General features: G+C 41.2%; 1 protein-coding gene across 2 annotated transcripts in view; it reads left to right on the forward strand.

Annotated features, from left to right (window-relative positions):
• The first annotated feature begins 1,578 nt into the window (after window positions 1-1,578).
• LOC130915755 (cGMP-inhibited 3',5'-cyclic phosphodiesterase 3A-like) overlaps window positions 1,579-13,454 on the forward strand; it is a 144,515-nt gene continuing 132,639 nt past the window's right edge. Inside the window, exon 1 of one of the 2 annotated variants that reach the window (XM_057835784.1) lies at window positions 1,579-2,933. In XM_057835784.1, coding sequence (XP_057691767.1) covers window positions 2,109-2,933 — 825 coding nt within the window. In that variant the 5' untranslated portion in view covers window positions 1,579-2,108. The remainder of the gene's footprint in view (window positions 2,934-13,454) is intronic. The other variant, XM_057835783.1, reaches the window with a different exon arrangement.

A 13,454-nucleotide genomic window follows, 5' to 3' on the forward strand; every position in this document is an offset into this window, starting at 1 on the left:
GTACTATGAAACTTTTGGACTGGGATGGCAGCCCCATCCAGTCCAAAAGGATTGGACGTCTAGCGCTGTCAATGGCACTGAAACATAATCATTTAATGCGAGTCATCCCTCTTCAAATGGATTTGATATCTATTGTCAGTGGTAATGAATGGTTATAAAAAAAGGGCAGTTTGAATTTTTTGTCAAGTTGTTCATCCTCACACTCATATCAACTTTCATTTTGCCTTTACTAGCATGAGCGGATTTTAGGGGGGGGGGGGGGCAAGGCTCCCCTGGTGGCCGAAAAATGGCATTGCATGAAATTGACTTTCCTATAGATATAAAAAGTTGTAAAGCAATAAAACTGCAACAAAAATGAATGAAATGAACAAAAAAAATATATTTTCATAATGGGTCAAAATTATTTTTCGAACAGTTCATGTGACAAGCACCTTAAACGGTCATTTGTTTTGCATATAATTTTCAACAACAACAACAACAACAACAAAATTAGCAGAGGGCAATTTTATTTCTCAAATAATTTTTTTCTTTCATGGAAAATATTTGTTTTGATTGAAGCAACTTGTTTTGGGATTGAATGATTTAGACATAAATGTCCTACCCATAATATGGCCCAAACACAAAAAAGAATGCTTCAATCAAAGAAAACTTTTTCAATGAAACATTAAGTGTTCGAATGCAAATTTTTCAATCTCAAATATTTTTTCGCATTCCAAAATGTTTTCTATGATTGAAATTTTTCGTTTTTTGATTGAAGTGATTTTTCTTTTTGAAAATATATTTTTTGAAGCAACTTATATTTTGATTGAATAATATAGACAAAAACATCCTAGCCAAAAAGTGGCCATACTTCATTACTTCAATCAAAAAAGTTGCTTAAAAAAAGAAAAAACTTGACTCCAATAAAAAAAAAATAATGAATAAATAAATAAAAAATCAAAGAAAAATAGCTTTCAAATGCATTTTTTTGGGGGTTCCAAATTTATTTTTGCATTGAAACACATTTTTTTTTTTTTTAAATCGAAGGACTTTTAAAAAAAAAAAAATTTTGAAAATATATATTTTGATTGAAGCAACTTTTTTTTACTGAAGCAACTTTTTCTTGGATTGAATAATAAAGACACAAATCTACCTCCCTATGGCTGTGCCCAGGGGATACTATTTTTGACTGGGGTAACTACATTGGCACGACACCGGCGGACGTACCATAATAAATGGATGACAATGTTGGCAAAAAATATTGCCTAAGCAGCCTGATTTAGAATTCCCCTCAAGAATTATGCATGGGAAACAAAAAAACGCTTAGTGTCAACTTATTAATATTTTTGTAACTTAATTTTATTGCTGACACTGCGTTTTGGGATCATCAGAATGTTGTGCCCCCCCCCTGCCCCAAAAGTCAAACTCCGCCTATGCTTGCTAGGGAATTTTATAACACAAATGTAGAGTGATTCCTAATCAAAGCATAATTCAAAACTGTTTTGTGATTTTGTGTAATATGCGAGACACATCTTTTTTTTTTTTTTTAAGGACAATCAAAGGACTAGCAGTGGCCCTATGTGTTGTGTTTCAGACTTGACTATTAGTTTATTCTGCAATCTGCACCACTGCGATCAAGGGGATGCTTACTGGTTTGCAGAAAGTAGGTGTGGTATGGTGTGATTTTCTTTGCCAACCGGTTAATAGGGTTTCATTCAGTGAAAAACTGAGTAAAACGCCCGCCGGATGGAGTTGCTTTTACGAATGGGGGTGTTCTTCTGAAGGCGCTGCCGTGTCGAACTCGGGGGTGTGAAATAAGCTTGCAGCTTCCCGCATACACGCGGCTCTACTTCGTTGTACCGGAAAAGTAACGGGGGAATCGACTGGAGGGGAAAGGACGCCGTGACGGAGGTAGGGAGTGGGCTCTACACGCGGACGGGACAATCGTGGCGCAACAATGACAAACGGGACAGTGTTTTACGCCACAAAGGAGAGTAGACATAGGGACCTCCGCGACATCTGACACACTCAACTCGGAAGAAAATCGGAGGGAACGTGCAGGCGTCCAGCGGCGATGGGCGCCTGTGCGTAACAGGAGCCCTTTCCGCTCCGCGCCCTTTCCGGTGGTCATGCCTGCACAGCGGGGCGCCGAAAAAGTCTCCGGGCCCGGGGCGCCGAGCCGCAACGGTTACGCGCAAACACGTGTCGTCCGCGCACTGAGCCGCGAGCCAGTGAGCTGCGCGCGGACCCGCGCGTGGACGTGCGGCGGAGTGGGCTGCGCGGCGTGTGCGCTCGTGCTGGCCGCGTTGCTGCTGAGGTGCGCACACTGGAACAGCGAGCAGTCGTGCATTGGCGCTCACTCGCTCGCAGGCTTCCTCGCGGAGCTGCCGCTCGCTTGCTGGGCAGCGCTCTCGCCCTTCCTCGATTTCCTGTGCGCTTTCTTCTGGCTCGGCGTCTACCTGTTCCGCCACGGCGTGCAGCTCCGCACGGCGCTTTCGCTCCTCAGCGTGTTCCAGCTGGCCGAAGCGGCGGCTCGGAGCCTCCTGGGCGGCCCGCATGAAGTAGCGGCCGCGCTGGTGTTGGCGTGCGTGGCCGGCGGCGCACTGATGCTAGCGCGCCTGGAACGGGGCTCGTCCGTGGTGGTGGTCGTCGGCATCGTACGCGCGCTCTCCTTCTTCTCGCTGCACAAAGTTCGCACCGCTTGGAGGCCGTACGTGGCCTACCTGCTGGGAGTGGTGGGCATCCTGCTGGCGAGGTATGCTGACGGGCTCCTGGCCGGCCAAGGGACACTTAAGGAGGGCTGCACTTCCGTGAGCGGAGCCAAGGAAGACGTCGTCCCCTCCTTCAAAAGGCGCAGGAGGTCCAGTTCTGTCGTATCCACAGACATGGCACACAGTCAGTCCAACAGCAAGTCACATCGCAGGACCTCTCTGCCATGCATCCAACGGGACCAGGTATTCAACCCATATTCAACTCCACTTTTATTATTTTGCAGATTAAATTGATTGTGCATTTCACTTCACAATGTACACTCTCATTGCAATAGTCACGTCGTATTTTCGACAACTCTCATCTATTTGGAGAGTTTGTCACCGTATCCTGTACAACACTTTGTTAGGAAACAGCTTCTTTTATTTCAGGTTATTATCGACCTGAACACCTAAACGTGTATTTGATTTTCCGTTGATCTTTTTTTTTTTTTTTTTTTTTTTTTTTGTCTGTGAAGCCTGATTTGTCACATTGTGCATGCTGCACCACTTCAAAGTACAGTACATTATTTACAAAAAGGCAGTGTTGTTAATCTTACCTTAAAAAAGCAATAGTTGCAATTAGAAATTACTAATAGTAACTCGGTTACCTCATTGTAAGAGGAATTAGTTACTTAACAAAGTAACTGATGTTACTAATGTTGTTGTTACACTTTATTACATTATCCATTCTATATAACATCTTTCACTTCAAAGATGCTAATATTAACTGACTGAATTGATTATTTCATTGGGAAAAAAACGTATGTCACACTTTTTACATACAAAAAAAAAAAAAACCACCTATAGTGTAACCGTAAACAAACCGCGAATAGCAGACCAACATTGAATAAATGTTGATTTTCCATCAAAATCATCAGTATGGTTGACATCAAAATTTTCGACCGCAAGTGACATTGAAACAATGTTGTTCTATGGTATGTCAGGCGATGGTTGGGTTAACATTGTTTTATAGTTGATCCCTTAATGTTGACAAATAGTTGATTTATGATTGACCAGGAAATATGATTGAAAAGTCATTGAATTATGGATGAGCGGGCGTTTTGGTCGAAAACGTAACATTGATTCAGCGTTGTTCCAATACTATTTATAATCGAAATGATGTTTCGGTTTTGTAAGGATTTTAACTTTGAAACAACATTAACTGAGAGTGCAAAAGTGACGTTGATTCAACGATATAAGATCGACCGCGGAATGTTGATCCAACATCTTTTAAACGGCGGTCTGTTATCTGAGTTTAACTTTCAAATGCTGTGAGAAAAAGCCTTTTTGTTTTTCCTTTTGTACTGAACCCGCACCGAACCGTGACCCCGGTACAGAGGTACGTACTGAATCGCGGACGTGTGTGCATCGTCGTCGTCATCGTCATCTCCCGTTTATCCGAATCTGGGTCGCGGGGGCAGCAGCCTCAGGAAAGACGCCCAGACAGCCCTCTCCCCAGCCACTTCCACCAGCCCGTCTGGTAGAATCCCAACGCGTTCCCAGGCCAGCCGAGAGATCTAATCTCTCCAGCGTGTCCTGGGTCGGCCCTGGGGTCTCCTCCCAGTTGGACATGCCTGAAACACCTCCTGAGGGATGCGTCCAGGGAGCATTCTAACCAGTGTGTGTGCATCATCACACCCCTAATATGTTTATATATATTTTTTCAATATGCAGTTAAGGCTCCGAATCTCCTGCCTCACCTGTCTTTGCTCTAATTGTTTTGATTAAAAAAAAAAAAAAAAAAAAAAAAATCACCACACAAAGTTAATGGATACGTCATTCAAGAAAAGTTTAGGGCAAGTGACTATTTTATGGTAATAAATTAAAAAAAACAAAAACATTATTATTGTAGCGTCTACAAGGACAACGCCAACTTGGTGATAATAATGCACACTCAGCAGGAAAACAATACATTTTGAATTAATTGTACCTACCTGGACTGGAATTGTATGTAAAAAAAAAAGTTTAAGATGACGCTCGCCACGCTAAATACTAATGTTAACCAATAACGCGAATGCTATGCTAACGTTCCGAGCCACCTAGCCAATCATGATTGCGTTTGCAACGGCGTCATGTGGCCCCTTCCTTCTTCCCGTTCGACTCTCTCCAGGGCAGGCAGGCAGGCAGGCAGGCAGATGTGTGACAAAATCTGACAACTCCCACTTCATTCGACCAAATTTTCTGAACTCACCCTTTCACATCCTCAGTAATGGTAACGCCGTTGCAAAGATGGGAAAAGTAATTAATTACATTTCTCACTACAGAAAAAATAACGCTGTTATACTCTAACGCCGTTATTAACAACACTGACTAATTTCTTTTTTTGTACTCTCCCCCTTGCGTTGGACCCTATTGTCACTGTGGCAGTCAGGCATGCTAACTACTGAGCAAATAGCACAGCCAAATAGGCAATAGTATGATATTCTGACAGTATGATAACCTTAAGCCAAATTAACACGGTTTCACGGTATTGCAATTGCAGCTCTAAAAGGTGTTACTTTGAGATATCTGAATTAAAAAAAAAAAAAAAAAAAAAAACATCATTTAAACAGGATTTTCTAAACATATTAGCAAATTGGAACATAAGTATAATGTTGAGTTAAAATAAAAAAATGAAAAAAATATTCTAAATAAAATTAAAATAAATACAGTCGTTCAGGTGAGCCTAAACCCACAGCCACAGCTCAACGTTATTACCATCAGGACAAAAATAATTGTAATAGAAGCTTGACTCGTATCATGTATTATTATATACACTCTCTTTCTCAACACAGGAAGTTACCAGAGAGAGAGAGAGAAAAAAAAAAAACGCGTTTTACCACCATTAGACACACTTAACGCACTGGAGTTAACTCTCGTAGCTTGTGGGAACATTCATGACAGTGTTTACTAACCTTTAATTTTGTATAAATGCAACGTTATATTGGAGGTATTGCCTCTTCGGCAGCCACCCTCCGCAAACATGTTTTTAGAGCTGAAACGAATACTCGAGCAACTCGAGTAACTCGAGTTTAAAAACTGATCCGAGTAATTTTATTCACCTTGAGTTTTCATTTAAATTTGACAGCTCTAAGCATTACGTTTTGGTCGGACTATCTTTAATGCGGGACAACGCGCTGATGCCACGTGCATAGAAGAAGAAAAAAAAAAAAAAATTACTGAAGCCAACAGCCGCTACAAACGACGCCGACGTTGCTAAAAACTAGCCCGCATGATGCTATGGTGGTAGCAGGTAGCATCTGATGCGTCTCATAGAGATCACATGTATGTTGAACTAGATGCAAAATGACAGTCAGCGGCGTTAGTAAATAGCCGCCATCTTAAAGCAGTAGACTTCTAAGCGCTAATAAATAAGATTAACATTACTGTCACTCGCTCGCGTAACGTTAGCCCTGCGGAGGGCTAGGTTTCTATTAATTATGACCAATGTCGATGCATGGCTAACATGTCTTACATACAGGCTTGATTTAATCTGTGAAAACATAGCATTGTAGAGTGATGAGGGTGTAAAATAAAAACTTAATAATGCTAACTGTCAATTTTAGCTCAGTAGTCATTGCTGGATAAAACACCAATTAGCACTGGTCCCTAATGTGCTCCAATACAGCAGGTATCATTCATTTATTTTGAACACTGCAAAAACTCAAAATCCTATCAGGACTTACAGTTTAGACTAACTTAACACTTAACTAGAACTTAAAAATAGCTTGACACAAATAGAAATTCAATTGAAACACGTGGGAAAAACACTTAACTTTTAAGTGATGTGTGTTATCAAGCGTAATGGCATTTTTAGGTAAGAAGTATATATATTTTTATAAGATCTAAAAAAAATTTTTAGTGAAAGCAGTGAATTAGTCTTTTTTTTATTCTAGTTACATCTGAGATGCAATTGTTGGCTGTTTTCAAAAATGTACATCGAAAATAAAGACATTGATTGACTGAGAATGGTTCAATATTAGATGAAATGTCTTGTTTTCTAATGTATATTTATAAATGCTCTTCACCTAAAAATATATATGTTTTATCCGATTACTCGATTAATCGATAGGATATTCAGTCGATTACTGGATTACTAAAATATTCGATAGCTGCAGCCCCACATGTTTTACATGTCGGTTGGCCCTCCTCCTCTAAGCTGTGCTCGTCTGTAACTTTTCTGCAGCCAGATTATTCCCATACCTGCGATTCCGTTTTCTTCGATGGGGGAAAAAAAGTTCAGGAGTTTCACCCCCTCCAGCCATCGTGTAGCACATCTGACTCAATGACACTGGGCAACAATCGTTGGGGGAGGGTTGAGCCTTACAGTTGCAAGTGAAGGATTTCTTCATGCATTTTTGGGAGATAAAAAATAGCTAACACCTTAGGGACGGTGTGACGGAATTTTTTTGTGGTTTTGAAACCTTGATGTTTTGATACGGTATGCCTTGAAACCGGTGACCGGCACAACTACAACCAAACTTCAGCCATCACACAGTACAGTCTTTCAAGTTCTTTAAAGAGTGATGTTTAGCTAACCTTTTCCTAATAACATGCATAGCACTTGCTCCAACTGGTTTGCAGTCGCTCAGTAGGTAGCATGTTTGATCAGATAACTATGTGGTTTTGAATCTGGGTTGAAGAGGTGGAGGACCACAGGAAAAAGATGTGACGTGATTTCAGCACCACAATCAAGACTTGTTACATATGATTACACTATAAAATACATATGATTCCATTTTTACTATACCATTGCTTTCAGTAAAAAAAAAATTGAGGAATACTTAGTGACTGAGGCGTTTTTATAGTCAACGTATTTTCAAGGTTTTCCCGGTTTTCAATGGTAAGATTCTGGCAACAACATCTGCCAGTATTTCACTGTCAATTTGACCTGTGTTTTTTGTTTTTACAATGGATTTTTCTTGAAGTAGTGCTTTCCAGTGCTGACAAAAAGAAAGCTGACAACTATTATCATCATTGAGGGTTTACATGGTGATGCAACAATTGTGTTGCGGAATGGCCTCGCCTTTAAACGATGATGGCGAAAACGGAAGGCGAAAACGCTAACTTTTGATCCCGGCCCCCACTGCTCTCGCTCCGATGACGTCAGCACTCGCACACGTCACTTTGGGCATGCACAGTCGCTGCTACTAAACATTCAAAACAGCAAACATTGCAGAACGCTGGCTTTAATTATACTGTTTTTATAACATTTTTAATATAAATATATTTTATGTTCACATTTTTGTGCCTTTTGAAGTAAAAGAAAATAAACCTTGCAGACGCCATTGCCTCGAGTGGGCGGGAATGTTGTCTTCTGGGCTGAGGAGGTTGTTGTTGTCAAGAAAGTGTATCATTGGCTGTTGCGTTGCAAAACTGTACTGTCCCATAGGGCCTGGCATGAATACTACATCGTTTTCACGCGGAATTGTGACATCGTTCGAATGGAGACGGAACCAAGACGGAACCATGTAAATGCAAACATGAAATGTGTCGTATTCTCAGAGCATCACCATGTAATAATAACATATCAGTCCATTAAAAGGCCAAAAGTAGCAAATATCCTCAAGATAATGGTGCTTTCTGTTTTCAAAGTAAAGGACTGAACATGATAGACACGTGCAAGCTCCCATCCGCTCCTGCCTGTAGAACATCAATGGCTGTGCTGAGTGTGTAAAAGGTGTGAGGTTTTTAGGTGTGATCAAAGCTGTGAGAGAGGAGAGTGTGTGTACTGTCGGTCAGCCCACTTAGGGCTGCCGTAATAGCGCTCGTTAGCGCTTTAGTTGTACTGTTTGTTTTCTTAGTGGTCACATAGACTGTTTTTCACTGCTTTTGCATTTTTACCCGAGATGACTCCAGTTTTTAGTGTTCATTTGAGACAACTCCGCTGCAGTGTTGTGTGTTAGGGTTGTAATTTAAATTGGTGATTTTGAAGATGCATGTCAAATCACAGCAGGTGTACACACAACTAATTACTCCACATGCTGCTGTCTTTTTAAGAACAGCTGACCATAAAAAAAAGTAGCCAACTGAGCTTGAATTACTGGCTGCTTGACACATTTGCCCCATTTGGAGGCATGTACTGTGATCTCACTCTTATTTTGTTGTCGGTCTTTGAAACAGCTCGTTCATTTTGGTCTGCAGAGCAATCAGGTGCCGCATTCTACCTCCTGATTTAGTTAAGATCATGAATCCGTTTGTCCTCAACCCACCTTGATGGATGCACCCCTTTGGCGCACCCGTGGACCTCTCATCTCAGGCGGCGGTTGACCAGTCACGACCTGCCAGTAATTGAGACACACATGGTCGCCACATGCCGTCACAAGAGTCTCTTGTCTGTGTGGTCTGTAATGTGTAAACAAGCCCATCGTGACCTGCGCTAGTCATCGCCTCGCTCATGCAGGGGCTGAGATGCACATGGGGAGGCTACTTGGGGACTAGCACATGGTGAGTGTCAAAATCGAATGTGTGTGTAATGTGCTTCCTCTTCGTAGAAAGAGAGACATACAATTAAGTCAGGATGTTTAAATGTAGCTGGAAGTTATCTGCACTTTGTTGGCCTGGTGTTATTCACGTTTGTGCTGAAGAATAATGCAATGACTTTTGTTTTATCCTCTCTCAGGCCTTTTTCAAAAAGCACTTTTACAGATTGATTGTTGGTGTCTAAAAAGAGTTTACTTACAAAATAAATAAAGCCATGAGAAGTTTTCCAGGGTCGCCATCCTCTCAAGCGTGCTGTGATCGCCTGTATTACTCTATGCGAGGCATTTTGTTATATTGAGTTTGGATGAAAACAAATCCAACATTTACATCCCACACAATTCGCACACTGTTGAATCTTTGCCATAGTCAAAACTAGACCATACCTGGTCCTGTGCTATTTGTAGTACCTAGTTTTAGTGTGGTAACAGTTTTTGGTTGTATCAAAATGAAAGGATAGTTCTAAGTTATTTGAACTCGTGAAGATGTCCTTGATTAACCGCTAACACCGCAAATTATTCGTTCGGTGCCTGTACAATTTTTCATTCAGTTTTGTCTTTAGCAAATTAAATGTGTGCTCGGTTGGATTCAGGTCAGGTGACTGATTTGATCATTGTATAACGTTCCGTGTGCTTGCCTTAAAAAAAGTCTTTGGTTACTTTCGCGTGTAGAAAATGAAGCATTTGGCTACATAGGAGCAAATGAATTTGCCAAAGTCCCAATATTTATGGATTTGACTGTATGTACAGCAGTTGATGCTGGTGATTTTTTTATTCCACCCCAAACTAACATGGCAGAGAAGCCACTTTGCTCCCAGAAAGTTGAACGTAAAACATTTTGCTTTGAAAGACACTCTTTTATCATCCGCATCTCCTTCCCTTTTACGATGCGCTCTGTCCTCATCCTGACACCAGCACAAATATTATCATAGCCGGAGGAGGAAATTCTTTCATAACTTGGATGATCGAGATATTCTTGAAATCTATGTTAATGACTTCCTGTGGAATGGGATCCAAACACAATTACTGCCACTGTAGTAAATGTTTCCTGCTACGCTATTTTGGCTGCACCCTCCGTAATTGAATTGTTTTTGGATTGGGGGGAGGCTGTCGATGGCCTGAGGGGTAACGATTTAACATGCGCTTGACCTAAAATGCAGCTTGTACTTGGGAACAAACAGCCACGTTTTCCCTTAACATGTCGTTTTCAAATAGCTTACACTCTAGATTAAAGGTCACCAGTGCGACCATTTGAGCATCGTGTGACTTGTGATTGGTGGATCCCATTCACGCTCCCGGTGCAAATGCAGTCATAGTCTATTAGCTGTGAATGTGAGAGGAGATGAGTGGTGGATGAATTGAGGTAGAATGAAAGTAGGTCATTGGAGGTTTGGCTTAGTAACAAGGCAAAACGGTGACCGTGCTCTTACTCCCCCAAATTGTAGAAGAGTGCTTCATGATAGACTGCCTAACTTTTAGCATGCTTCTCCCTCTTTTCTGATTTGTGTGTGTTACCTCTTCCGCACAGCACAAAGGAACAAATAAATAGCTCGTTAAATGTGGAATTCTTCCTACTTCGTAGCTATAAAACAAATTATTTTTTCGTCATTTAACTGTCCTTCCCTTGATCATTAATTTTCAGAAGAATTTCACACCACTTATAGCATCACAAATGTCACTGGCTACGCTTACATGGACAAAATTTCCTTAATCCAATGAATTTTCAGATTAAAATTGTGATAGGATGCAGTTTTCAAGGACACAAAAAATATTGATCCAAAAGGACTTGCATGTTCATGCATCACACTTTTGGTCAGAACAAAATATTTTGACATGTACAAATTGACCAAATATATCTACAGTGGGGAGAACAAGTATTTGATACACTGCCGATTTTGCTGGTTTTCCCACTTGCAAGCCATGCAGAGGTCTGTAATTTGTATCATAAGTTCTCTTCAACTGTGAGGGACGGAATCTAATACAAAAATCCAGAAAATCACATTGTATAATTTTTAAATAATAAATTTGTATTTAACTGCATGAAATAAGTATTTGATACATTACCAACTAGTAAATATTTCGGCTCTTAGTTCTTTTTAAAGAACCCCTCCTGTTCTCCACTCATTACCAGAAGTAACTGCACCTGTTTGAACTTGTTACCTGTATAAAAGACACCTGTTCACATGCTCAAACAAACAAACTCCAACCTCTCCACAATGGCCAAGACCAAAGAGCTGTTTAAGGACATCAGGGATAAAATAATGGACCTGCACAAGGCTGGGATGGGCTACAGGAAAATAAGCAAGCAGCATGGTGAGAAGGTAACAACTGTTGGAGTGATTATTAGAAAATGGAAGAAGTTCAAGTTGACGGTCAATCTGCCTCGTTCTGGGGCTCCATGCAAGATCTCACCTCGTGGGGCATCACTGATCATGAGGAAGGTGAGGGATCAGCCCAGAACTACATGGCAGGACCTGGTCAATGACCTGAAGAGAGCTGGAACCACAGTCTCGAAGAAAACCATCGGAAACACATTACGCCGTCATGAATTAAAATCCTACAGCGCACGCAAGGTCCCGCTGCTGAAGCCAGTGCATGTCCAGACACGTCTGAAGTTTGCCACTGACCATCTGGATGATCCAGAGGAGCAATGGGAGAAGGTGATGTGGTCAGATGAGACCAAAATTGAACTTTTTGGTCTAAACTCGGCTCGTCGTGTTTGGAGGGAAAAGAAGGATGAGTACAACCCCAAGAACACCATCCCAACCGTGAAACATGGAGGAGGAAACATCATTTTTGGGGCTGCTTCTCTACCAAGGGTACAGGACGACTGCACCGTATTGAGGGGAGGATGGATGGGGCTATGTATCGCCAGATCTTGGCTGACAACCTCCTTCCTTCAGTGAGAGCCCTGAAGATGGGTTGTGGCTGGGTCTTCCAGCATGACAACGACCCAAAGCACACGGCCAAGGCAACTAAAGAGTGGCTCCGTAAGAAGCATCTTAAGGTCCTGGAGTGGCCTAGCCAGTCACCAGATCTGAACCCGATAGAAAATCTATGGAGGGAGCTGAAAGTCCGTGTTGCCCGGCAGCAGCCCCGAAACCTCAAGGCTCTGGAGAAGATCTGCATGGAGGAGGGGGCCAAAATCCCTGCTGCAGTGTGTGCAAACCTTGTCAAGGACTACAGGAAATGTTTGGTATCTGTAATAGCAAACAAAGGTTTCCGTACCAAATATTAAGTTCGATTTTTGTGATGTATCAAATACTTATTTCATGCAATCAAATGCAAATTTATTATTTAAAAATCATACAACGTGATTTTCTGTTTTTTTGTATTAGATTCCGTCCCTCACAGTTGAAGAGAATTTATGATACAAATTACAGACCTCTACATGCTTTGCAATTGGGAAAACCAGCAAATTCAGCAGTGTATCAAAAACTTGTTCTCCCCACTGTATACAGTATATAATATATTAATATAATATAAATATAGTGGAAGAAGAAACAGTACTGCCTTCCGTGTCAACAAAACATCACTCTGTCCATTTCTACATTAAAAGTTTGCATTATTTCTTTCATTATTTCTTTTTCTTATTTTTTTCAAGAGTTTTAAGATATGTTAGTATCTCCAGCAACATATTTGTCTCGGATACAGACCAATTTACTGTTGCCTATCTTCTGCCTGCTCTGCTTCTACTAGCTTCCGGGATTAGCAGAAACACATATAGGCCTTCTGACACCACAGAAATGCGCGGGAAAGACTGTTTATTCGGAAATTTGGAAAAATATTTTCATACGCGCCCATCGGAATTATTAATCGATATAAGACACCCCTCTCGTTCAGTGTTTCCAATTGGGTGTGTATATATGAAGCATTTTTATTCCGATCAGGCTTTTAATCAGAATAAAAGTGTCAAATGTAGCCACTGAGGTATAGAAATACTGAATTTTGACATCAAAGTGCAATAGAATCGGAAGCAAAACACATTTAGGCTAGGTTCATACCGCAGGTCTTAATGCACAACTCTGATTTTTTTTGTCATATCTGTTTTTGTGGCGTGCCCGTTCAGACTGCCTTTGTCCATTGAGCCCGTTTAAGTATGACTCATTCACACTTATTCGCAGTCCGAGATGCGCTGAACAAACTGACCCGCATGCGCAGGAGCATCAAAACAAATGACCACACATGCTGGCTCAACGTCAACAGACATAGATAATCCTGGTTTAGTCTTATATTCAAAATTTATATGGATTGATAGTTTGCACGC

This window comes from Corythoichthys intestinalis, chromosome 5 (genome assembly GCF_030265065.1).
Source record: "Corythoichthys intestinalis isolate RoL2023-P3 chromosome 5, ASM3026506v1, whole genome shotgun sequence".
In the NCBI taxonomy this organism is placed as follows: Eukaryota; Metazoa; Chordata; class Actinopteri; order Syngnathiformes; family Syngnathidae; genus Corythoichthys; species Corythoichthys intestinalis.